This window comes from Bison bison, unplaced genomic scaffold (assembly GCF_000754665.1).
Source record: "Bison bison bison isolate TAMUID 2011002044 unplaced genomic scaffold, Bison_UMD1.0 scf7180017864068, whole genome shotgun sequence".
Classification (NCBI taxonomy): Eukaryota; Metazoa; Chordata; class Mammalia; order Artiodactyla; family Bovidae; genus Bison; species Bison bison.
Genome location: NW_011494640.1, coordinates 4,615,037 through 4,641,839, shown reverse-complemented (window position 1 = coordinate 4,641,839; position 26,803 = coordinate 4,615,037). Strand labels below are relative to the sequence as shown.

The following is a 26,803-nucleotide window of genomic DNA, read 5'->3' as shown; positions in this document are numbered from 1 at the left end:
ATCTACAACAGACTCCACAGTTTAAATTTCTTGATTCCCATCCCTTTTTTCTCTTTTTGAACATTAGGATATTTGCCACTTACAGTCCTTTTGTACCTTTGCCATTTTCTGTTTTTCCTCAGATTTGTCAGCGATGGCTCTATAATTATATTCACAGGTTCTGTTTCAGGGGTGTGATTCATTTAGCTTAGAGACTTGAACCCATTTAAGGTAGCCAGTCTCTTCACCTATTTTACATTTTGATCAGTTTTAACATTACTTTTTCTGGTCTAAAAATCATTCTCTTGAGACAAAAGATGGAAGCAGAATAGAAGCTGTGCAGTACTGTTTCCTTCCTGTTGTCTTTGGCATATCATTGTAGCCAATCTGTGATGCTAACCTTTCCTTATTTTTACTCTAAGCTTAGACACAATTTAAAAACAAAAATTAATGGTTTTACTTTTGCCTTTCAGGGAGGGTTTTTTTATGAAAAGATAATTTTCATATGAGAAATATATTCTTTTAGGTGTACCCTTAGTAACTATTGGTTACCCTTAGTAACTTATAAAGAATCTTACTCATCAAGGTCTCTTCCTTTATTTATTCATTATCGGCTACTAATTCTTCCTATTAGTCACTTTATATTTTATATCATGTAACTCAGTCACCTCGTGTGTATATTCTGCCACACAGGAAGTTGAGTTTTCATGAAAACTGTTTTTTTTTCCCTTTTTTAACCTGAGCACGCTTTGATCTCTAATTAACAAAATTCATTTCTGCTCTTGTATTTACTGTAGCTCACACATGTGCTCAATTCCCAGTTTCAGCAGCAGATGTCTTCCCTGAGCTGCTTTTAGGCTTTGCTAAGAATTCTCAGATCCAGCTAATGAATTATGTGTTTTTTATTTCTAAAAGGCCATTCAGGGTTTTGTTGTGTGTGTGTTTCCTTCATAATATGATTCTTATAAGAAGTAGAAACTATAAAAGATGTTAGGAATGCTTTTATCTAAAACTTCATGGATGAAGAAAATTAAACGTAATCTACTTGTCTAAGGTGCTGCAGTTAAAACCAAGTTCTCAAATTATTAATAACTAGTAAATGACACAGGCTGGATTTGTTCCACGTCTGGCAGTGCAAGTTAAAATGACAAACCGATGAATAAAAAATTCTGTGCCAGAAGTTCAACCAACTCTTTGAGCAAGCTTGGGCAGCCATGATCTTATTTACAAATTCATTAAAGTTTACGTTCCTGGATTAAAGTCCCATGCCTCTAGTTTACACATGCTCTTTGAGAAACACAAGGTTCATGTACCCAAGATTGTTTTCATTTGCTTTTTCTTCCTCTAGGAAACCTGCCTCTGCTCAGTAAATGCCTGGTATGAGCCATTTAACAAAGAGCTGTAATTCCAAGATCCAGTTCTTTTGTGTGATATCCAGATAGTCTCTTCCCGACCCCCTTTCATCAAGACAGTTTCCTGATCAGTGCAAAATTGTGGCTGCATTTAACTAAAGTGAAAGTGAAAGTGTTAGTTACTCAGTCATGTCTGTGGCCCAGTGGTCTATAGCCCACCAGGCTCCTTTGTCCATGGTATTCTCCAGGCAAGAATATTGGAGTGGGTTGCCATGCCCTCCTCCAGGGGATCCTCCCAACCCAGGGATTGAACCTGGGTCTCCTGCATTGCAGGCAGATTGTTTACCATGGGAAGCACCAGGGAAGCCCACATTTAACTAAGCCAAACTGTAAATGGCAGTCTTAGCTTATCTTCAGATGTGATCATTATTTGATACTCTTATTTTTAGACCTCATATCACTGTTGTTCTGCCTTGAAGACAAGGTTAATGCTTGTTTGTTTTGTTTATTTCATTCTTGGCATAGCTTAACATGCAGTTAGGAACTAAATAAATTCTTATGGTAGCATTGTTTTTTTGTATGGTGACATTGTATTTTTCTAAACCACAAGTTTATTGATTTATTAATTTTATTTCATTTGACTATCTTAACATTTAACCAGTGTGCTGGATTGTTTTAATTTTCAACTCTACAAAAATGATTTTTTATTAGTAGTAGAATAGTTTTGCCCAAATAAAGAAAATTGGATAATCTTAATACATAATTCTTAATTTATTAAGAGATGATTTTTGATACATGATATAAAGTTCTTTATATAATTCTGGTATATTTATATTTTCTTCATCATCTTACTCATCATTATATTAAAATTGTGCCATTTCTACTATACGTAACTGATTTGCTCTTCAGTTTTGTCACCTTCATTTTCGGTGAGGAGAAGTGTATCTAGTAAAATGATGGATGAAGACTGAACGGTTGAACCTCGGAGCCTCATTGGACTCTGGTACATGGCAGGATTAATGCCATTTCGCATTCCATGTTTCATAAAAAATATAGAATTCTCTGCCATTGGATTCTGGAAGTAGATATTACTGGAGCATTTTCCAAGGGTTTTTACTGATGTGGGGGCTCGGTAATTGCAGGTGAGGTACCGGCCAAATGCATCCCGAAATGTCTTGTTGAAGAGAGTGTAGACCAGAGGATTCACTCCTGAGGAAACATAGCCTATCCACACAAATATCTCCAGGAGCATGTTGAGAGTCGTCTGGTTGCATGAGTCACATAAAACTAAAGTTACATTTGTAATAAAAAAGGGGCACCACATAAGTAAAAAGAGGAAAAATACAATCCCGAGAACCTTTGAGGCTCTCTGTTCATTGGAAATGGTCTGCACTGACTTTTTCCCTACTGTGGACATTCTTCGCATAAGTATGTCAGCACTTGCATTGGGCAGAGTTTTGTCCTTGTGAAAGCCATCCAGCATTGCCACTTTTTCTGGTGATGAGCAAGGTGTTTCATCCCTTTGGAAAACTGTGGACACAGTCAACCATGTTAGGCGTTGAGGTGGCTTGTTTTTGACCAAGTAAGCTTTCTTCTGTAAAGCATGGATAGTGAGAAAGTAGGTGACAATCATGATGGCCAGAGGTGTGAAGAAGGAAGCCAGTGAGCCAAAGAGCATGAAACTGCCAAAACGATCCTTTGTCAGCCCGCAGGTGATGTTGTTTGGGTTAGCCACATCAGTTTCTATCCCTTTAATAGGAACTGGAAGGGCAATGCCTAAGGAAAACAAGATAAACTGAGTTATGACCTTTGATTAGATTCTTTTAAAGTTTGTCTTACTGACATTTCACTGTTAGTATATGTTAATTCCTGGTACCCGAAGGCAGAATCAAAGCACTTAATCAATGGAAGATTTGAGAAACAGAATCTAAGTAGGCAAACCTGCTGTTTTTAAAGAGACACGTTAGTGGTTTCAATTGTATAATTAAAGCGTCGCTGAAACTATATTGTACCCATGACATAGAGAATGTCTTCATTTATTCTCCACTTCACAGTATCTATTTTTGTTTCTTGAGCTATCCCGGGTTAAGGAAAGGAATATAGGAGAGAAGCTGCTTTTATCTTAATATCCCATGTGATTGAGCTCAAAAGACTTAAGAATACATTCATGCAGTAGCTTAGTTCTGAGTTGATACCTATTTTTTAATCTCTGAGCTTACACAGTTTCATTTAACAGACAGTTTATCTTTTGATATTTGTGAATGTCTTTTAACTTCTTCTTTCTGACTTCTTAGGGAAAACTAAGGGTTCATTGTTTTTTATTAAATGTTACTTAAGAGTTTGTGGTCATGAAATTTATTTTCAGGATTGCATTTTCCTCCATTAGAAATGAAAGCAATATATTTCATGCTAATTTTCTTATACTTTAAATGTTATGAAGTAGGTATTTAAATATGATCTTGCTTATTAGTAAAATAGCTTATTAGGAAGAGAACACAAGGGTTGGCCCTAATCTTTTCCCTTTGAAACAGCAGATATTTTAAAGTAAGTCTGAGTTAATTGATCTTTAGACATCTCTAGGATTCTTGAGGTATCATAGAAGGATTCACTTCTCTGAATCTGAACATATTCCTGTCATCTACATCGCCTTTTTATTGTAGCATGGAGACCTTGACAAGAATGTATTCCTCAAACCCTTTCTAATGAAGGCTGCTGCCTTGTCTGCTTTTTCTCAGGTACATCACCAGAAAGATCATCTGTATACTTTCTGTTCTACACTAGGGGTCAACAAACTGTGGCTCAGTGGCCAAATCTGGCCTGTCTTCCATTTTTGTAAATAAAATTTTGTTGGAACACAGCCATACCCATTGTTAATATATGGTCTGTGGCTGCTTTTGTTCTCCTGCTGCTGAGCTGAGTAGTTTTGACAGAAATCATACAGAATCTGTAAGACCAAAACATTTACTATCTTGCCCTTTGCAGAAAACTTTCGCTGGTCCTTCTGTCCTATTACTTCCAGTAACCATTACACTGTTCTCCCCACTACACCCCCACCCCCTCAAAAGCACATCTCTTTCAAAACCTGTGTAAGCTACTTACACTGTTCTCCATCTGGATCCTCTACCAACCTCCAGGATATATTGTCTGTCTTCCTTAATGGGTTTAGCCCTTTGCTATAGTTTTCTATCCCCTGTTCCATTCTATCATCTTCCATAATTTCATCCCATTGATGACTCTTCTAATGCCTAAGGTTATATTTCTTGAACTCTTCACCTCCAGTTATTTGTTTGCATTCCTGAAGCCATCCATCAGTTCAGTTCAGTCGCTCAGTCGTGTCCGACTCTTTGCAACCCCATGAATCGCAGCACGCCGGGCTCCCTGTCCATTACCAACTTCCGGAGTTCACTCAGACTCATGTCCATCAAGTCAGTGATGCCATCCAGCCATCTCATCCTCTGTTGTCCCCTTCTCCTCCTGCCCCCAATCCCTCCCAGCATCGGAGTCTTTTCCAATGAGTCAACTCTTCGCATGAGGTGGCCAAAGTACTGGAGTTTCAGCCTTAGCATCATTCCTTCCAAAGAAATCCCAGGGCTGATCTCCTTCAGAATGGACTGGTTGGATCTCCTTGCAGTCCAAGAAGCCATCCATAAGTCCACTTAAAATTATCCCATATCTAAAATCATGAACGGTTATTTCCCTTTCTTGTCCTGCTGCTCTTCATTACTGTAGAACTTCTTTTCACAGTTATCTTGACCTCTAGTTCATCCTTCTCTTTTTCCCACATTCCATTAACTCCCATCAAGGCTCATGTTATCTTCTCAACCAGCTTGTTGGTCAGTAACCTTTGTCTTCTCTGGTATTTTGTATACCTTACCCTGTTACTCTCCTTTCAACCTTACTGTTGTCAGGTGTTACCTGGGATAACTGTAAATCCAGAAGAAGAAAGTGAGCTCTTTTCAGCACTTTCAGAGTTTAAAAACTGAACTAACATCATTATCTGCCTTTTCTTTTACAAATTTGTTAAATTGTCATTGGTTCTACAGCATAGAGTGTGATAAAATGAAAATGGCATTGATCTTGGCCTTTGTGCTAAAAACCATAGGTCTTTAAGCCAACTATTTAAATCCTCTAGGTTTCTTTTCTCATCTATAGAAGGAAAAAATAGGTTTGTAAGATCCCTTGTAAGCTGTAAATCTGAGGTCATCTTTTTATTCTTTTCTTCTGTATACTTAGTACTTACTATGAGACCATCTTCCTGAGTGAAAAGATTCTTTTTCTTATTTTTGTATTCTTAGTGTCTAACATATAAGCACTCTATAAATTTGATCAGTTTTATCAATGTAAATTCATGTCATCCAGGCTTAATCGAGGTACAGCTTCTACCAACAGGCTCTATATTGGCTTGAATATATATTTCAGTTTCACATGTTTTAATTCTTAAGGAGCCGTTTCTCCTATTTTCCCTCCACCTTTGCCCTGTCCCCCATTCCACCCCTCGCTTCCACCCTACTGCAACACACACTGTTTCCCTTTCCTTTCCTCTCTTTGCCCTGAGCTTACCAAAAAGATATAGGGTTTTTGACATGAACTTCAGTTTTCTTTCTCTCCACTTTAAATTTTGGCAGTTGTCACCCATTATCTCTAATGCCCTTTCCATAGCTTCTTTTTTAGGGGCCTCTTCTGTTCTATCAATCAGCCTCTTTCCCCAAAGTTAGCTTTTTCTCACTGCTTGCAGATAAATAGACTTCTCCTTGACTCTTAATTTCTTCCCAAGCCAGAGTAGTAACACTCCTTACTTTAACCTCCAAAGTTTTCAAAAGAGAGTTGGTCTTGGTATCTGTATTCCAAGAATATGTAGGTCATTTTCAATGTCTTGCTTTCTTTTTTCCCCTAATCCCCAGTGTCTTTTTTTTTCTCATTAGAGAAAGAAATCACATCTTTACTTGATTTCTTTCTAGCATTTCAAGTCTCTCGATTATTTCAAGTCTCTCTTGATTTTTTTCCTCTTTGAATTTTCCTTACTGGGAGAAGTGAACATACTGGTCAATCTGTTAATGATCATTGTAACTGTTGTGAATCTGTTTGTGTTTGTGATATTAGCTTATAAAAGATTTGAGTTACCATTTATGCTTTACTTCATTCTCAGATACTCTAATATAGCAGCTATCTTTGAGTATTAAAGATGGGCACAGGGGCATAAAACAGTTAAGAAATATAATTTCTTCCAGAAATTATTTCTGAATATCATTTATATCTCTCTTAACATTTCTAATTAAACACATTCAAGGACTTCCTTGGTGGTCCAGTGGTTAAGACCCCACACTTCCACTGCAAGGAGTACAGGTTCAATCCCTTGGTTGGCGATCTAAGATCTCACATGCCATGCAGTATAGCCAAAAAAAAATTTATACACATGTTCAAAACACTTAAACAGACACTGATGTGTCTAGTCTATATACATATTAATTTCCAAGGTGACTATATGAACTTTGATATCGACATAAAATGTTTTGATTCTTTTTTCTCATTTCCTATTTATTTTCTTAGGTGTTATTTAAGATGCATGGCATTTTTTGGTGTTACTTTAATAACATTTCAAGATTCTGTATGCTACCTAGGCCTTAATGATTGGTTGACAAATATGAAAACCTTTTCAGATTTAGTCTTCCTGCATGTCAACAACAAGCCATGAACTTTTCTGCTTTTTCACCTTTTTTGTGATACAATGGTTTAGAAGCTATATGATGAGTGTAATGTTATGAGGAGTTTGTTTTGATGTATCACTGTCTACCAGGCCTGATAATCTCCTAGCCAAAAGGAATCAAAGGCATGTATACCCCACCCCACACCCTGGCATTCCCCACATACCTATTGAAATTAACCACACCACGATAATCTTGATGAATGCTGTAGCTCGTGAGTTATATTGATTGGCCTGGATTGGCTTTTTGATGGCTATGTAACGATCCACTGAAATGGCGCAGAGATGCAGAATGGATGCAGTAGAAAAAAGAACATCAAGAAATAACCAGGCAGGGCATAGAACAAGTGGGAGGGGCCACATAGCCTCTGAAAGAAAGGAAAAAACAAAAACATATTCTCCTGCAGTTTCTTTTTTAACTGATAAATATTTTTTAACCTTTTTCAATATTCATCTGAAATTTTACAACTTAACTTCCAAGAAAACTTCAGATAATAAAGTTGACAATATATACATTTCTGTAGATGGCACCTTTTAAATAGATTTTGTTTTGTATAGTAATTACAACTCTTTCTAAATCAGTTTAGCATTTTTAGCATGATTTTGACCTTTACTCTTTGTCTATTTCTTTTGTAATTTTTTAGAAATGTATATAGTGTTACAGCTTAATTTTGCTATTCTGATAAAATTTATTTTTAAGCTACTATTTAAAAACAACAACACCACCTTTTGCCAGATAGAGGAAGCAGTGTAATGTGGCAAAAATAATATTAGCATGGGAGTCTCAGGCTTGGGATTTGGGCTCATTTCTAGCATTAACTAGCAGGAGCAGCATGAGCCTTGTTTATAGCAAACTCTAGTTTGGTGAAATAACTTAGTGGAATGACTTGAGTTTTCCTTTTGACAGAAGGAGTTCTGAAATAAAGTTTGCAGTAGGAATGGCTTTAGGTTATTCCAGAGAAAAGTGGATTGTTACCCTTCCAAAAGTCCATCCTTCACTCTAAGCACTTGAGATATAATACAGATTTTTGGTTTAAAAAGAACATCTCATTATTAGGCATGGTGATTAATTTAACAAAGTATTTAAAAAGCATTTATACCTCATACCTATACCTCATACAGTCTTAAACACTTTAGAATATTAAATTTTTTTAAAAATTTCAGGTTTAGGATATGCTATTGAATATTCTATGTAGTTTTCCAATAAACTTACTTAGAAGAGTATCCATACATATATGAATTTGATAGACTATACATTGTACATATATACTCACTACTATATTTTTTTGCAGTTTTAAAACAACTAAAATTTATTATAGCATTTTCCCTAGAGTATTTCAGTTTGAATCCATTTTATAAACACATAAATTTTAGAACTTTCTATAAAGGCACATTGCTTCTGTGTAGAATAAATGCCATACATATGAGATTATCTAAACCCTTTTTATGGTTTAATTGTTGTATGTCCACTGACGAAATGTAAACTACTTTTCTTGGTTTTTGCAAGTGTATCTGCCTTTGACAGGTATAAAATAATTGAGGTAATTGGAGGGGGAACGAAGATTACCTCAGGATTTCAGAGCACCAAGAGACCCTTTAGTTGTAAACTGTTTAAATTCAGGAAGTCTTAGGGGTGGAGAGAGGTTAGACCCCACCCCAGCCCCACCCCACCAAAATAAAGACTATAATTTAGGGAAAGATGTTTTAGATAGACTTGAATTTCTTTTTTTTTTTTTTAAGAATCAAGTAGGATCTCAGTGAAAAATACTTGGATATTTCACCAAAAAAGCTAGCAAAGTTGACAAATACTCCCATTGGTGCCTTCTGCTTCCGCAGTTGGTATGTGGCATTCCCAACAGGAATATTAAAATATATTTTAAATCAGTATTGAGTTTTTTTTTATTGAAAAAGAATAAATGATTCCTTTGTACTTGGTTGCATCTTCAGCAGATTCTTTAAAAAGGCTTTAAAGCGTCAGATGGAGGGAGTAATTCATACTTTTAAGTAAATTACTTTAATCAGGCTTTTCCTACTTCATTGAATTGGGGTGGGGATAAGGGATGGAGATAATAAAATTTAGTCACTGATGAGCTGGAAGGGACCTTAGAGATTATATCCTGATTTTGCAGATGGGTAAAATCAGGTATAATTAAGTCTTTAAATGTGAGGGGGAGCATTTATTTATCAAAATTTACTAAAATGTAAATGTTAATTGAAAGTGTTCTTTAGGACCTTGCTACTCAAAATACGCTCTTCAGACCTGCAAGTATCAACATCACCTGGGAACTTTTTAGAACTGCAGGCTCCCTACCTGCTGAATCAGACTGCAGGTGAAGGAAATAACCTTAGGTGATTTGTATGCAGATTAGTGTTTGAGAAGCCCTGCTTTCTTGAAAAGGTTGGTTGTTGAGTTTGCTGGCATAGGATAGGCACTCAGAATTCCACATAAAAAACTTAATGGGAGACTGCTCAAAATAAACAAAAGAAATAAAATATGGCAGAGATACTTGTGTTTAGGAAGAATCTAATCAGTTAGATTTTCTCCCTCTTAGCTGTGGTGTTCAGTTTTCTTTTTAATTAGCAGGAAAGGACCTTGAACAGTCAAAGGCAGCAGTGTATTCTTTGACCTGAGCTTAAGGAAATTAATGGCCTAAATAGAGTGAAAAGAATCATCTATGACTGAGTTTTGCAGTGGAAACTATTTAAAAGTGAGGCTGCATTTTAAACTCTCCTGAAGTTCAGGTTTAGAACTGAGCAGCAAACAGAAAAATACTTAAATCTAGAACTACAGCCAGAGATTCTAATCATAGTTAAAGATTTTAAAAGGCAGTTAATTAAGGTCTTATGTCTTAGGCTTCCTCTTGTAAAATGCCTGCTCTCTATCATCTTTTAAATGGGTTGCTAATAATTTACACTTGCCTATTTAGCTATTCTAATTTTGGATTGTATTCTTTTCAGTTCTCGTCTGGAAAATTGTGGTCAGAAATCTAGTAGCCGCGAGCAGCAGGCCACAATAGAACTCTCATATTAAAAGTACATATCTCTGGAATTGAACTGTTTGACCTACATACTTCTGATTGTGAACTAAGAGGGAACGCTCTTTAGTCTTGATTTTAGCTAAGCCTAGAAGCCTTGTTAGCTTTGTTTTCCAGCAAAAAGAATTTATAAACTCTACAATTTTGGAGCAGAAAGGGGTTACTAAAATTAATGCAGATCATTAGAATATTTTGCTTTAGTCAGTGCTTTCTTAATCAATAACAGTAGAAATGTTGAAGCGTGATAGAGAATTTTCTTTAAGAAAGAAAGAGACTGAGATTTAGGATTAAGAGTGATAGATCTTTTTGTTTAACCTTTATGATTCCAGGTTTCATGAGATATTAGTGAGTAGGCTGTTTTTATGAAACTAACAAAAGTAACAGATGATTGGATTATATTATAGGAATCTTTTATACAAAGCCAAAATAATTGCCTAAGAATTCATGTAATATAATAATTTATGCAAGTTAAAAACAGCTCTAGACATTCTCAGTTTATAAAAGGACTTTTCCTAGTCCAGATATTTTCATTCTAAAATTGTTTTCTCAGTTAGTATGAATTTGACAGGCTTGAGGTCAGAAAAGTTTGTTACTACTCAGAGTAACTGGAAAGGTTTTAAAGATTTATAATTTCATTTATTTGTTGCAATGTATTATGTCTAACTTATTTCCATAAGAATGTAATGTATTATTTCAAATGGAAGTTAAGATTTACATAAACAGAAAAGTGTATCTAAGAATCTAAGGGAAATAAGTTATCAGATACTTAAACTAAATTAATTCCTGAGGCTCTATTTTTTTAATAAAAACTATTACAGAAGAAAAAACATTTAAATTATATAGTATGTATCATTTAGTATGAAATATAACTTAAAACAATATTGGGTTCTGCCTTGTCTCTAGATAAAATTCTGTGGTCCTCCTGTTAAGATCAAGTTATTTAAGATAAAATGTTGCCTGCTTGCCAAATACAACAGTTTTGGTTGATACAATTTCTCATTTCATTTGAGAAAGCAGAGTAAAAGAGGTTAAGAGTGTGAATTCTAGAATTAGTTCTCCTAGGTTCAGATAATATCATTTATTTATTCCTATATCTTCCCTTGTAAAATGAGGATGACAATAATACCATTTTATAGAGCTGCTTTGAGGATTAAATACAGTGATGCGTGTAAAGTGTTTAGAACAACGTCTGGCATACAGAAAGCACCCAATAAATGTTAGTTCTTATTACTCTTATTATTTGGCAGAAACTAGCCAACTAATCCAGCCATTAAAACCCTCCCACTTATAAACAATGAGCTGTATCATCAGTATAAAATCAGTGTTTGTCTTCTTGCCTGCGGTAGCAAAATGCATCCAATTAAAATGAAAACTCTACTTCAGAAAAAGGGCATGAGGATATATTTAACTGTTCAACTCTTAACTAAATTTGTCATGAAAGTATGCTTTTACTAAAGTTGAATTTTAACTATTTATATCAAATATGGCTAAGAAGCATAAATAACCTGTGTGCATTGCCATGCCTTTTTTGTTTTGTTTTCTTTTGGGTGAGTTGTTTGTTTGGCTTTCTTTTTAACTGGTATAGAAACCTGAATTTTTAAACCACAAACTTGGCTTCTTGATGACATAGACTAATTTTCATCTGAAACTTGCTTATCCTTGGGGCAAGTTTTTAGTTTGAAAAGCTGAGTTATGCTGTTAGTTTGGAAAGTAATTGACATTAATCTCTGAATCTGGGACATAAAAGATTTCCCTCTTGAAGATTTAAAGACTATTTTTAAAGCCATTCCAAGGGGACTCTGTTCATTGAGGTATGTAGTTCTTGAAGATACTGGAGCAGGACAAGTCCTAAATTGCCCTAATGTCCAGAAAGGACATAGTTTTCAAGTATGTTTTTTTTTTTTTAAATCTCAGAAATTCTTGTTTCTATATTTATCTTCTGGAAAAGACAGCTAGATCAGTGCTTAAATTTTTATTACAAAGCTTCTTTGTTTTTGTTATTGTTGTTTTTTCACTGTATTTGAGCATATGAAGGATCATAAGGTTAAATGTCTAATATAGTGTTATAAATGTTTCGAGTGATTTAATACTTGTGAAAATTTTACATTGGTTTTTTAAAATTTCCATTTTTCAGAAAGAAGTGCCTTTAATTGCTTTGCTCCCTTGTTTTTTCACTGTATAAATGAATAACTGATTTTTTTCTCTTTTACTGCTATACATTTATTTCATCTCTGGTCAAACTCATATCTAAACTAAATATTGTATTTAAGTATATAAACCTTTTGCATGTTGTACAAATACTTGCCAATTATTAGTGTATAATATGTGCTGGGACCTACTTGACAATTTCACAGGATAGTGGCAGTGGAAGATTCAGCATAGCCATTTTACACACGGGGTGCTTGAGCTCTGATATGTTGTTAAGTGACTTGCCTAAGCCAATACAAGAGAACCAGGATTCAAAGCATATGGTATCTTGCTTCAAATGAACCCCCATATTTCAGCCATTTTATATGCCCACTTTCAGCTGCACCACAGATACTGTTTCAACTTACAGATCATGAAACATTGTTTTAAATTTGTTATAAAGAAGCCAGTAATGACCAATGGATGACCAAATGTGTCCCTTTACATTTTAAATAATTTGTTTAATGGGAGAAGGGAAAGTTCAGAGACATTCTTAAACTGTAAATAACCTGTCTTTTTTATACTGGCATATGATACTCTTTTTTCCTTTGCGTTCTACTCAAATATGTCTAACCTAAGCATCTTCAATTCTTCTTCAACACTACTAATTCATGATCATAGTTTTTAAGAATTATAGACAAGACAGTGAAAAAACTAGAAAGTAAAGGTTAAGTCCAATGCTCCCAAGGAGGAAGAAGTGACAGAAAAGTTAATGTAGTACAATTTATTTGAAAAACCATGTTATATCAGTCATCATAATCTTGGTAAAATAGAAATTCAAATACTGTATAATCAAATATGCAAATTATTGCTTCGATAAAATGTTACTCAGTGTAAAAGCCACTTTAAAATTGTCAGTGCTGTCCTTTTTTTTTTAATTTAATTTTGTTAGAATATAAAGTTTCAGTGTTACTTTCTTTAAATTTCCCTAAGATAACTGAAATAACTCTTATCACTAATAGTGGTAGTTAATTTTTTTTAATTTCAATAACCAGGGATACTTTTGTTTGTACAGACTTCAGAAATTCTGAAGATTTTTCCTATAATGAAAGAAAAATGCACAAAATCTACCCCTGCATTTTAAAGTTACAGAAATTCTTATAAATGCATTGATTTAGTTAACACATGAAAGATTATGTAAAAACTCACAGTATTTGAACTCAGGTCCCCGTTTATAATATACGCAGTTCCAAGTTTATGAATGCATCCTTTTGAAGCTTTTAAGAGGGCAACATGCGTTTTCTCATAGAAGTAGAATGTTTTCAATAATGAATTAATGCAGTAATAAATAGTGGTTCTCAGTTTAGCTTGTTTTTAAAAATCTACTAACCTTTCTATGCAGCTTAGTTACTGATAGCAGAAATGTTTTGGGCTATGAAAGTTTATTTTGTAATTAAAAATTTACATTTGAAAGAACAAAATGAAGTTAAAAGTGTGTATACATAATAATTTTTTGAACATAGATAGGAAGATGTTCTACATATTGTATGTTAAAATATGTTGGATTTTTTGCTCTTATAGCTAAGAATATCTTGGGCCCCAAATATTTAAATATAAACTTAGTTTTCAGCTGCTGTATGCCTGCTGTTTTCCTGTGAAATACATGGGATTATCACTGTTACCTGCTCTTGTATTTTGTTTATCGGCTTACTTTAATGTCATGAAACTTTGCCTTTTAAGATTCCTTAACTGTCTAACTGTTGGTTAAGTGTCTACAACAGTGTTTTGCAAATACTAATAGATAATTGATACTTATAAACTCATGGATTTTAAAGTTAAAATACATTTCAATCTCATTTATTCAATGTAACATGTCAATTAAATTTTGTTTTGTAGTTGGGATGAGCATTTTAACATTTTCCGTATGCCTAATAGCACAGTTTGAAGAGTAACTTCACACATTAAACTGTTGTGCACATGGAGATAAGAATTTGAATTGGTGTCTGTACAATCTTTACCAAATATGCATAAATGTTCCTATATAATCCTCATTTACTTCTTTTAAACTTTATTCAGAATTAAGATTGTTTAGGCTGACCTATAGAGTAGATTTCTCAATCATTTCCCTGGTTGTGTGTTGCACTGGATTTTTACAAACTTACCAGAGAGGGGATAGATAGAGAATACTAATGAAGAGAGAGTCTTTTAAAGCAGAAAAGACATTACTATTTGTCCCACCAAAGAATTTAACACCTAGCTAAGAATGGAAAGTTTTAGCCTGTCACCATGTAATTGTATTTGAGGGATCAAGTATTAATATTAGATACCTTTCTATAATTACTTATAAAAATGTAACATTTAACCTGAATACAATCAAACATGCAATCTAATTCTAGTTAATAAATTTTACTTCTATAACCTGAAATATTTTTATCTTCACCATATAAGCAACTCTAAAAAGCTCTATTTGCTGTAAATAATCATCTTCTTCAGCAATTAATGAATGGACTATCAATTTATGTCAAGCATTAAATAAGTTATATACCCTTTTAATGCTGATTCTTGAGAGCCTTCATAATTCATCATCAGAATTGTATTTACCCAAATTATATAACTAGAGATGTTATGCATGAATCATAAACTACTTGCATCATTTTAATATCGTTTTCTGTTTTATTATGACAGACTAAAATTTTAGTTCTAATTATGTTTTAAATTCTTGTAATAACTCAGATTTGGTCATTTATTTTAATAACTTAGAGGTCTTATTCCTCTAACATACATCAAGGACATGAATGGTCAGAAATTATAAAAATTAAACAGATGGATCATCTCTTGGGATTTTCTGAGCCAGACCATTCCTTAGCAACTAAACATAATTTTTTGTTAACACAACACATGTGTAACACTTCAGTTTAAGTACACAAACTATAAAGAGCTATAGCAAGACTTTTCAGAACAATTCCAATTGAAATTTGAGTTTAGAGATTTCTTTCAGGATTTAGTGATTCAGAGATCTCATTATTAATAATTAACCCAGCACATTAACTGTCACAATAGTGTTCTAGCTATTGCTTTATCAAGAAAAAAAAGTACTAGTAATGGGATAAAGTATAGAGTCGTCTGTTCTTCACAATAAGTTTTAGGTAATACATTCAGAATATATGAATATTGCTAACTTGGATGACTTCTTAATGATTGTTTTAGGTGACTGAGAGGGAATAGAATTGTTTAAGAAATTATTTTTTGCTCTTTAAAACTGATTATCAACCATAGAAAATGATGAAAAATGAGGGACTCTTTACTCCCTGTATCTTTAAATAGTCCAAATTCATATTTAAACCCTGAATGAGTATCCATTTCTCTAATAGTATATCATAGTTCTGTGGTTTGATGGCAAGAACAAAGTGAAATACTTACCAAACATTATTGTTAAGAGGGCAATCGGCATCACAAACAATCCAACCAGCAAGTCGGCCACTGCCAGGGACATTAGGAAATAATTGGTAGCATACTGCAACTTTTTCTCCAGTGAAACAGCCAGAATAACAAGGATGTTGCCACCAATTGTGGGTATTATCACCATGAGTATCAGAAGAGCTGCCCATCGCGGTTTATTTCCCTGTTCCTCACCAGTCTGTTTCATTTTCTCTGTTATTGATTCTGTCTGTAATCCAGACCAGTTAGAAGAGATTAAGTGGTCAAATGAGCTCAGCAAAACATGCCCAGGACTTGTGCGTTGCTCGAATATTCTAAAAGAGAAAGCCATTCGCTGTTTTTCTTTGATTTGATCTGATTCCAGACACTGATCAGCATGGTCAGTAGCTAAGCTGGTCATCTGCTTTTTTAAGGCTTTGTACCCATGCCAAACACTCAAGGCCAAAGTTGACTCCTTCCTTAAAAAGAGAATTTCAAGTTCTATAAAATGAAAGTGTAAGTACATCTGTCCATGTCTGTAGGTGAGGCCCGAGTGGTTAGTGTTCTGCAGAGGCTCAGGTTTCGGAAGGCTTAGTGAAAGAAACTGATAGCTGTGGGGAAAAAAGGCTATTTTTTGGTTTCTCTCTCTCCCTTTTTTTTTCTTGTTGTGGCAGAATCGAGTTTGAATTTGAATGCCAAAGAGTTCTCCCTAGATATAAAATATATCAATTGCATTATTTTCTTTATTTCTTAATAAAACCCAGTTTAAAAAAGCAGTTGAATTTATTAGTGGCCCCTCCCTTCTCCATAGGTCTCTTGTGCATTTGTGACAATACAACCAGTTCTAAAATCATATATATGCCTGATATGTTCCAATTAGTGAAGTGGGAGATACATTAATTTTTTTCAGTGGTATAATGAAAACCTAGGTGCTTCCTGACCCTTGATTGTCATTTTACCTTTACTTTAGAATATGTACAGAAGATTAGAAACATCCAAACACCAAACAGAACTTTTCATACACACTGGCCTTCTACCTAGAAACACTCCAAGCCCCCACCCCCACCCCCCCGCCCCACCATGATTTACCAGCATAGGAATCCTTATTTGTAATTAGATTTGGTCGGATCAAGTTTATTTTAATACTCATATAAATGCCATTTTTATAAAACATTTTTATAACTCATTCTAAAAAACTGGGGTTTCTAGAACTCCTTTATAGTTTGAAAGAAGAGGAGAAAGTATTCCTAGGATCCAAATAACTGTTTTTACTTGTTTCATCTTTCAAAGAAAGCATGTTTCTGTACAGATATTTTCCAAATTTATCACTTTATGCCAAGTTTGAACCAGTTATTTTTTTAAGTAGTAATTTCTTTTTTTCTTAACCTTCCCAGTTTCTGAGGCAAGGAGGGGAGGCTAGGAGGAAGATTAAATCATTTTTTCATAAAGCCTTACAAATCCCACATTAAAATCTTCCCTTTAACATTTGTAAATTTTTCATTTTGGTTTTTAAAGCACTGAGTAGAAATAAAAAATTATGGTAGAGTTTTGTAAGAAAGAAAAGGAAAAGCCTTTAGATTAACTCTATATTTATCTATTGGGTACTTACCTCTTATTTGCGGGTTACTCTCCTAAGCGTGTCATATGATCTACTCAGGAGACCTGCTTGCTGCTGTGGTGGGAGTCCTCCTCCCGTTGACTTATTCTGAGCCTCCAGCACTGGTGCTTCAAATCATACAAATGTGTTGTGTAGCTGTAAGCGTGCCAAGGAGGTTGTTTCATCTTCGATACACTCGTTTTTAGAGAGTAGCAGCATTTATTATAATTCATAAAATCACCAGTTAAATATGTTGAACCAATTCATGATCCTTATTCAAGTTATATTCTTAAGAGCTGTCTTTAATTTGGGGGACTATGATAAACTCTGTCATTATAGCTTAAGATAGTTTCGTTTTCAATTAACCCTAGGCTGTTTTTCCTAATTGAGAAAAAATAAGATACAGTCTAGAGATACTGGAGCTTTAATTCTGTGGAGATTCTGCCCAGTGAGCCTTAAAGTGATTTCCAGAGTTTTAATTTCTACCAGTGAAACATGTGTCTTATGTAGCTTTCATGCCTTTGTTGTGGAACATAATTAATTTGCTCTGATTACAACCTTATATAGAAGAACACAGGAAGGTTTGAATTGTACATGCGTATACCCCTCTCCAGCACTCTTGCCTGGAAAATCCCATGGATGGAGGAGCCTGGTAGGCTGCAGTCCATGGGGTCACAAAGAGTCGGACACGACTGAGTGACTTCACTTTCACTTTCATGCATTGGAGAAGGACACGGCAAACCCACTCCAGTGTTCTTGCCTGGAGAATCCCAGGGACGGGGGAGCCTGGTGGGCTGCCGTCTATGGGGTCGCACAGAGTTGGACACGACTGAAGCGACTTAGCACCAGCACCATATAAGTTTTAGAAGAGACTTTTTCATTGCTTATTTTTGAAAAGATGACCTCTGGATTTGGCAGTTGATTCATTGGCAGTTTTTTGGGGTTTTTTTCCCCCCCTATGGATATATTGGGAAAAGTGTATGATAGGTAATGAAAATATATTTCTGCCTTATTTTAGAAAATTAGTGTAGAAGTCTTAACAGCTGTGCTATCTAAGCATCCTTAAACTAAAAGACTAGCTTTGTATTAGAACTTCGGCATTTTCAAAGCTTCCCTTTAAAAGATTATGTAATAGGGGACTTGCCTATTGGTCCAGTGGTTAAGAGTCCACGCTTCCAGTGCAGGTTCAATCCCTGGTTGGGGAACTAAAGATCCCACATGCTACACAGAAATAGATAAAAGATCATCATACATCACTCATATTTTTAAGTTATTTAATTACTTCTCTGTTGACAATAGCATTTATGCCATTTCAAATTTATGTTCCTTAGCTTGTGTGAAAGTTACCAGAAAATATTTTGTTCAGTTCTACTGAGCACTTCAGATTTTATTCAATATTTGCTGCTTTTTTTAACTCAAACTTCAATATTTTAGAAAAAAATATTTACTAATAATTTTGGGTGAAGACAAAATAATCCTCAAGAACAATCAAATAAATTTTAATGTGCCAGAATTTCTTTTCAGGAATATGGAAATACCTTATAATAGTGCTTTATTCTGAACCACAGTTTGGCTTCTGTGCTCATGCAGGCAGGTAGGTATCTGCAAAACAAGTAATGTCAGATTGGAAATAGCACCATTATATTTAATGAAAAGACGTGTATGAAGTAAACCTTCATCAATTTGTGTTTACAGATAAGTTTTTTAAAATATTCATTGAGTATGTTATAAAAATACCGACCATTATTATTATATAATTCTGTGTCAGTACTAACCCTTCTACCCACATTGACTCATTTCTTTTTTTAAACCTTAACTAAAAATAGTTAAAATTGGTTCCTAGAATGTTTTTATTTTATATTTGTATTTTTAATTAGCTTAATGGCTAGGGACCATAAGAAGTTAGAACAACTACTTATTGTTGTAGTTAACAACAACTTTGAGTTATTAGAAGCATAGCTGACAATCAGAGAGAAAGCAAAATAATAATACTAAATAAAAGAGTAGATGAATCTAATTGACAAATAACTAAATCTGTGCTCTAAAACCTCATGCACATTAGGTAGAAGACTGTCTGTAAGTCACTTCAAATCTTTTTTACACTAAACACACACAAAAACTTGTCTTTCCCCTGTCTTTAATGAAAAAAACCATTTGCCCATGGTAGTAAATCTAAGCAGTACAAAAGAATATTCAGTGATAAATTCACTCTTGAGACAGTTTTAACAAACACATTTCCGTCTCTTCTCCAAAATAGAGTAACAGATTAAAAGGTGGATGGCTCTTTGGTAATAGCGAATAGGGCCAACTGAAAAAACAAGAATTACAAAGAACAGGCATGTAGTTCTGTTCAAAATAGAGACTTGTAGCTCTCATAACTCAGCCCTCCACAACTCTTGTGTGGTATGGTAATTGATATAGTGATGGCTATCACATATTTAATAAATCTTCAAATGAAAGTGAAAGTCGCTCAGTCGTGTCCAACTATTTGCGACCCCATGGACTGTAGCCTGCCAGGCTCCTCTGTCCATGGAATTCTCCAGGCCAGAATACTGAAGTGGGTAGCCTTTCCCTTCTCCAGGGCATCTTCCCAACCTAGGGGTCAAACCCAAGTCTTCCTTGTTGCAGGTAGATTCTTTACCATCTGAGCCACCAGAGAAGCCCAAGAATACTAGAGTGGGTAGCCTATCCCTTTTCCAGGAAGTGGATCTTCTCAACCCAGGAATTGAACCGGGGTCTCCTGCATTGCAGGCAGAGTCTTTACCAGCTGAGAGCTTAAATCATCTTTATTCAGCTCTGTTCTGGGTGACTGGAATAAGTGAAATGCATTTTTTTGAGATTTCAAATATCTGGAAACTTTGTGTAGAATATGTTATTTAGAGAACTAGATAAGTTTATTTAATTAACTTAAATTAATTTATCAAGAACTCCAGATAAATTCTTACTTAAGTAGCTTAAAGGTCAGTTTCAAACTCTAATCTGACTATAACCAAAACACCTAATTGGTGCCTTTTTTCCTAAAATACTGAATTTTATCCCTGATGCCTTTTGTTTTGTTGAACAGAATCTGTCTTCTACTTAAAGGGGCAATGTAGTATCTTTTATAGGTCTAGGAAGGCAATTTAAATATCAGCCAAGATGGTTGGCTAGTTGGATAGTCTATACCTCTCAGTCATGATACCTTTCAAACACTTAACACCTTAATGAATCTTTGACAATATGTGGATTGTGTTCATTACATATTCATTCATGTGTAAAGCAGTTGTTGAGTTCCATTTGCTTGTGGAGATACAGTGAAGAACAGAATAAGCATGTTTTGCCTTTATATAGAATTTATAATCTATGGCGGATGCAAACAGTGTGAGTGAGTGAGTGATAGTCGCTCAGTTGTGTCCAACTCTTTGCGACCCCATGGATTGTATAGCCCGCCAAGCTCCTTTGTCCATGGAATTTTCCAGGCAAAAATACTGGAGTGGGTTGCCATTTCCTTCTCTAATCAGATGCTCCAATCTGATTCTCCTAATCAGACACTCCCTTAAATACAAGATTACAGTCTCTCAGAAAACCTCCTGTAGAGACACATAACTTCAGATCCAAGTACTAACAGAGTAAATGAAAATCTCTCAGGTCTTCAAAGATTTCAAAGGGAGGACAGGAAGCCAGGTTGAAAGAAGAGGAGGGAGGTGGGGGGCAAAAAGGGTGGAAACAGTATACTGATAGTGAAGGCAGTGGCACCCCACTCCAGTGCTCTTGCCTGGAGAATCCCACGGACGGAGGAGCCTGGTGGGCTGCAGTCCATGGGGTCGCAAAGACACGACTGAGCGACTCCACTCACTCACTTACAATATAGGTATGGTAGAGGTAAGACTAGCTCGCTTCAACAGGGCCTGCACTGCAGCCCAAAAACATCTTGACATTTTTTTTTTAATTCCTTTCTTATTCATTCTTTTTTGATGAGATCAGTGAAATAACTGAACTTTAGTAAGAGTAGCTGTTTTAGACTTAGTCTGTTCTCCTTAGACTCTTTGTGCTCATATTCCCCTGATGACTGAATTTACCGCTTATTTTCATGAAAGGCTTAAACCAATCTGAAAGCTCAGTCAGCTTTCAACTTCTTAAAATGTCTTTCCATCCATCCTATTCTTTGGGATCATGTTGTCATCCCTCTTTTCCATAACTAACTTCTACCTAAGTTCTTAATCCCAACTCTTTATGATATTATTTGCAATCTTGCTAAATAAAGTATCTTTTTCACACATAGAATCCATGCCTTAAATATTCATTTTCTCAGCTTTAACTTCTTTCTTGCAGACGTGCTCAGGTTTACCACTTAATGAAAAATAAAACCTTTCTTTATCCCTTCAGTCTCTTTCCTTCATCATTTGACTTTAGATAATTGCCTATCCTTTTTCCTTCTTACTGGGCTTACCTGATAGCTCAGTTGGTAAAGAATCTGCCTGCAATGCAGGAGAACCTGGTTTGATTCCTGGGTTGGGAAGATCCCCTGGAGAAGGGAAAGGCTACTCACTCCAGGATTCTGGCCTGGAGAATTCCATGGACTGTATAGTCCATGGAGTCGCAAAGAGTTGGACACAACTGAGCGACTTTTACTCCACTTTCCTTCTTACTACCTACCTAGTCTGTAACCTTGCAATCAGATTTTTACCCCCGGCACTCTACTAAAATAACTCTTTGTTGTTCAGTTGCTTAGTTGTGTCCAACTCTTTGCGACCCCATGGACTGCAGCATGCCAGGCTTCCCTGTCCTTCACCATCTCCCTGAGCTTGCTCAAACTTATGTCCATTGAGTCATTGATGCCATCCAACCATCTCGTCCTCTGTTGTCTCCTTCTCCTACTGCCCTCGCATCAGAGTCTTTTCTAATGAGTTGGCTCTTCACATCAGGTGACAAATTTCAAACTTTTCCCCTCTATGTTCATGACTACAACCTTTTCCAAGTCACTGGTTATTATATCTTATTATATCTGGTTATTATGTCTTAACCAGATTTCTGAGGTAGCCTCTTAATTGGCCTTTTTTCTACCTTTACCTCTTGTCTCAGTAGAGCAGCCAAAATGACTGTTTTTAAACAAGTCAGATCATATCATTCCTTCGCTTAGAATCCTGATAGCCCTTCATTTCACTCATAGTAAAAGCCAGTTTCCTATAACCTGCCCCTCTTTTCATCTGCTCTTCCCTCTTCACTACCGTCAAACTGTTGGTGTCTTTGCCCCTCCTCGAACATGCTGGGTGTCATTCTGCCACAGGGCACTTGCATGAGCTGTTTCCACTACCTGTAGCTTCCTCTGGGTAGCTACTTGGCTCACTTCTTCACTGCCTTCTTGTCTTAGCTTAAATGTCACTTCATCACTGAAGGTGCCCTGACTGCACCAATGAATGGTGCAAAATGCCCCATTCTCTTGGCTCTTCCAAGGCCCTTTACCATGATTTAGTTTTTTTGTTATTCATAGAGCTTCAGCTTTTTACTTACTTTATCACTTATTATTGTCTGTCTCCTACTAGAGTGTAGTCTTTGTCTTTTTTGTGTACCATTCTCTGAGTTTATCCTGCTTGGAGTTTGTTAAGTTTCTAGTCTTTCATCAAAATTTGGGATGTTTCTGTCCGTTATTTCTTTAAGTATTCTTTCAGCCTTCTCTTTTTCTTCTCCCATTGGGACTCCTATTATGCATATGTTTGTATGTTTTGTGATGCCCACAGGTCTCTTAGGCTGTGTTCGCATTTCTTCATTCTTTTCTTTTTCTACTCCTCAGATTGGATTGTCTCAGCCAACCTAACTTCAATTCTCAATTAACCTAAGAAAGATGATATTATCTCTGCCTGTTCTGCTGTTGAGCCCCCTCTAGTGAATTTTTCATTTCTTAGTTTACTCATTTAAAGGGCAGGGCTCGGAAACATGCTGATAATGCTGTAACTTTTTGAATGTTACTCTAGGTTCAGAAATGCACTCTGAGATTTTTAAGAGCTTTGTTGCTTATCACGGGCTTCCCTGATAGCTCAGTTGGTAAAGAATCTGCCTGCAGTGCAGGAGACCCTGGTTTGATTCCTGGGTTGGGAAGATCCCATGGAGAAGGGATAGGCTACCCACTCCAGTATTGTTGGGCTTCCCTTGTGGCTCAGCTGATAAAAAATCTGCCTCCAATGTGGGAGACCTGGGTTTGATTCCTGGGTTGGGAAGATCCCCTGGAGAAGGGAAAGGCTACCCACTCCAGTATTCTGGCCTGGAGAATTCCATGGACTGTATAGTCCATGGGGTCGCAAAGAGTCGGACACAACTGAGTGACTTTCACTTTCACTTCTTATAGTGAAGTAGCAATTTCTTTATATAAATCTTATGAATCTACTTTCTTCTCACCTCTTTGAGAAGATTTCATTCCATTTTGGCATCACCTGAAAGCAATTAATCTGTTTGGAAACATACCACAAGCTTATCTAAAACTATAATAATTTTTAGTTTTTCAAAATACACTAAGATGATAAAAAAGAAATATTAAAGATAGGACTAAAATCATAAGGTTTGAGGCAGGGTCTGTGTGGTTTGTTTTCCTTATGGTACTTTACATGTAGTAGATGGATAATTCTTTAAATACTAAATTGATGGTAAAAAACTGCAGTAAAAACTAATTTAAAAACTGCAAATAGCAGTAGCTTAGGATCCAGAATCTCAAGGGACACTGTCTTTTGGAGATGAAACTGTTTTCTTTTTCAGTTATTTTTCTGATAATATTTTATATATTTTTTATATTGAGATGAAAACAAAATTCAAAGTGTATACTATCACCCCTCTTTTAATCTCTAAATCTCATATTCACTTTCTAAACTTTTATAAACTAGCCAAAAAATAGAGCAGGAAATGTTCATGGAGACAGATGAACTTTTATTTCTGATTAGGGATTAGTCATTTAAATACTTAATTATACTGATCCAAAGGCATTAAAACAAGATACAGAAATTATTTGATGATGTTATCTTAAGAGATAAATGTTTACATAGAAAAACTAACATTCAAGGAATGTCAGAATTAGCTAAAACAACTGAATGAAAGTCTTATGAACTGTTATTAAAGAGTTAGTGTATTTTCTACTAATTTTCAGGTTCTTCCTCCATATCTTGCCTAGCCCTCCCCACCCTCATTGCATCTCTGTGTAATATAACATGTTTTTTGCTCTTCTGTATTTCCTATAAATTGATACATGTAAAGACTTGGTCTAATTCAGAGTCAGTTTTTCACTCATTTCTTCTTTTCTCTCTCTCTCTCTTTTTTTTTTTTTAAATTTAAGGAGAGGCTGGCAGTGTGCATAAGGCATAAGGTCTAGTTGTTTTTCTTTTCATGATGTTAGCAGTCTGATAATGATGCTGATATCCATTAATTTCATTACATGTTGCAAAATATTGACTATATTGATATCATTTTGTCATTTATTCATTTATTAGCTTAGTTTTAAAAATTGTATATTTACCAGCATGTGTGTGTGGGGTTCCCTGATGGCTGTGTGGAGAGAATCCTCCTGCCAATGCAGGAGACACAGGTTCCATCCCTGGGTCTAGAAGATCCCCTGGAGAAGGAAATGGCAACCCCCTCTAATGTTCTTGCCTGGGAAATCCCATGAACAGAGGAGCCTGGCGGGCTACAGTCAATGGGGTCACAAGAGTTGGACATGACTTAGCAACTAAACAATAATAATAGCATGTATGTATGTGTTTGGATAAAGATTAACATAAGGAAGTTTTGCTTTCAGTGAATGTTTGCATTGCGATCATTGCTTGGAAAAATTCATTTGTACTTTGAGAGCTGCCTATCGAAAAATTAAAGTAAACCTAGAATATTATGATTTGGGGGCTTCCCAGGTGGTGCTAGTGGTAAAGTATCCGCCTGCCAGTGCAGGAGGCATAAGAGGCACAGGTTCAGTCTCTGGGTCAAGAAGATCCCCTGGAGAAGGAAATGGCAACCCACTCCAATATGCTTGCCTGGAGAATCCCATGGACAGAGGAACTTGGCAGGCTACAGTCCATAGGGTTGCATAGAGTCAGACACGACTGAAGCGACTTAGCACTCTTGCATTATTTTATTTTGCTCTTGAAGAAGTTGAATGTCTAAGCTAATTTATTAATGAGTTTGTCGTTCCTTGTCTTAACAAATTTTCTGAAGAATGTGTCAGAGTTGGAATAATTATTATTAGACTGAGAGACATATAAGGATTTTTTTATGTGCTTTTTTGAGTTTCTAGCCCTCACAGCCTGTCTCAGTCATTATGGTAATAAACTAAGTAAAGCTCTCTTATTAAGCTCCCAAACAAAGGTCTGTGTTTGTGTTCACAGGCAAATTTTTTTCTAAACCTCATGAAATAGTTAATACTTTTTTTTAAAGCATAATACTTTTAACAAGGGGAGAGTCATAAAATAAGATTTTGATACATTTCAGATAAAGTCTTTGTGAGTCACTTTTCCCTGGACTGTCCTGTCCTTGCTGCAGCTAAGGGGCAAAGTGGGCGGAGTGTTCTCTGTACCACCAACTCTCTGAAAAGTCAGTGAAGAGATCTGGATGTCAGAATCCTAGGTATAATCAGTTTCCTGGGTTTGATATCCAGCTGGTTTTTACATTGTTTTGAGTGAACTTTTGGGTATGAATTACTTTTTTTTTAAAATAATAAAGTTAGTAAATAATCCAACCTTCCCTTTCATCAAAGTTCTTCCCCCCCACCCCACCTTTTTGAGGTATGGTTGATGTATAATATTGTATAAGTCTTAGGTGTACAACATACTGATTCACAATTTTAAAAGACTGTGTTCCATATATAGTTACCATAATATATTGGCTATATCCCCTGTGTTGTAGAATGTATCTTCATAGCTTATTTACTTTATACATGGTAGTTTGTACTCTTAATCCTCTCTCCCTGTCTTGCCTCTCCCCACAAATTCACCTTTATAGACAGTTTTCATAAATTTGGCTCTACTTCATTGGAAATTTGAATTTACCATTCATTGGGGTTTGAGGCTAGAGGACAGTTTCAGCATAGAATTATAGGTTTGAATTGGTCTGTATGTAATAACTGCTTTCATTCACAACAAGATACTTTTTTTAACTTTCTATTGAAATGTAATATATGAATAGTATCTTTTTTAAGTTTTTATTGAAGTATAATATACATCTAAAAACGAGCGCATAATTAGCCTACAGCTTGGTGAATTTTCACAGCTGAACAGCCTGTGTAACCAGACCTAGTTCAACATCAGCACCAGCCTTTCAGAATCCCCCTTACACTCTCTTCCAGTTATTATACGCATCAGGTTGCCCCTCACAAGTAACCATCCTAACAGGATAGTCTTTCAGAGAGGAGATCAGATACTTCATTTGTCAGGGTTGTCCTCTTTTCTCTATTTGCTGCAAATATGAAGAAGATAAGAAAAGAACAACTTCTCTTTTCTTATCAACACAAAAATAATTGCTGAAGGCAAAAAACAAAAATCAATTCTTTTCATACTGACTCCTATTTACCAATGTAATATTCCATCAGAGTAATAACTGGAAGATTTAAATCATTTGGAATCATGTTGGAGTCTCTGTATGTGACATT

General features: G+C 35.5%; 2 protein-coding genes across 4 annotated transcripts in view; one reads left to right on the top strand and one right to left on the bottom strand.

Moving 5' to 3' along the window:
* PSMD1 (proteasome (prosome, macropain) 26S subunit, non-ATPase, 1) overlaps nucleotides 1-26,803 on the top strand; it is an 80,643-nt gene that overhangs the window by 25,947 nt on the left and 27,893 nt on the right. The window lies entirely within an intron of this gene.
* Nucleotides 1,646-17,878, bottom strand: HTR2B (5-hydroxytryptamine (serotonin) receptor 2B, G protein-coupled). Of its 3 annotated transcripts, none has more exons than XM_010836973.1 (4): nucleotides 17,221-17,878; nucleotides 15,615-16,320; nucleotides 7,200-7,400; nucleotides 1,646-3,107 (listed from the first exon to the last, which is right to left on the bottom strand). In XM_010836973.1, exons 2-4 carry the CDS (start codon nucleotides 16,135-16,137, stop codon nucleotides 2,215-2,217), a joined length of 1,617 nt encoding a protein of 538 aa, XP_010835275.1. In that variant the 5' UTR covers nucleotides 16,138-16,320; nucleotides 17,221-17,878; the 3' UTR covers nucleotides 1,646-2,214. The 3 variants fall into 3 exon arrangements, with proteins under 3 accessions (XP_010835275.1, XP_010835276.1, XP_010835274.1); XM_010836974.1 differs by having other exon boundaries at nucleotides 15,615-15,946; XM_010836972.1 differs by lacking the exon at nucleotides 17,221-17,878 and having other exon boundaries at nucleotides 15,615-16,669.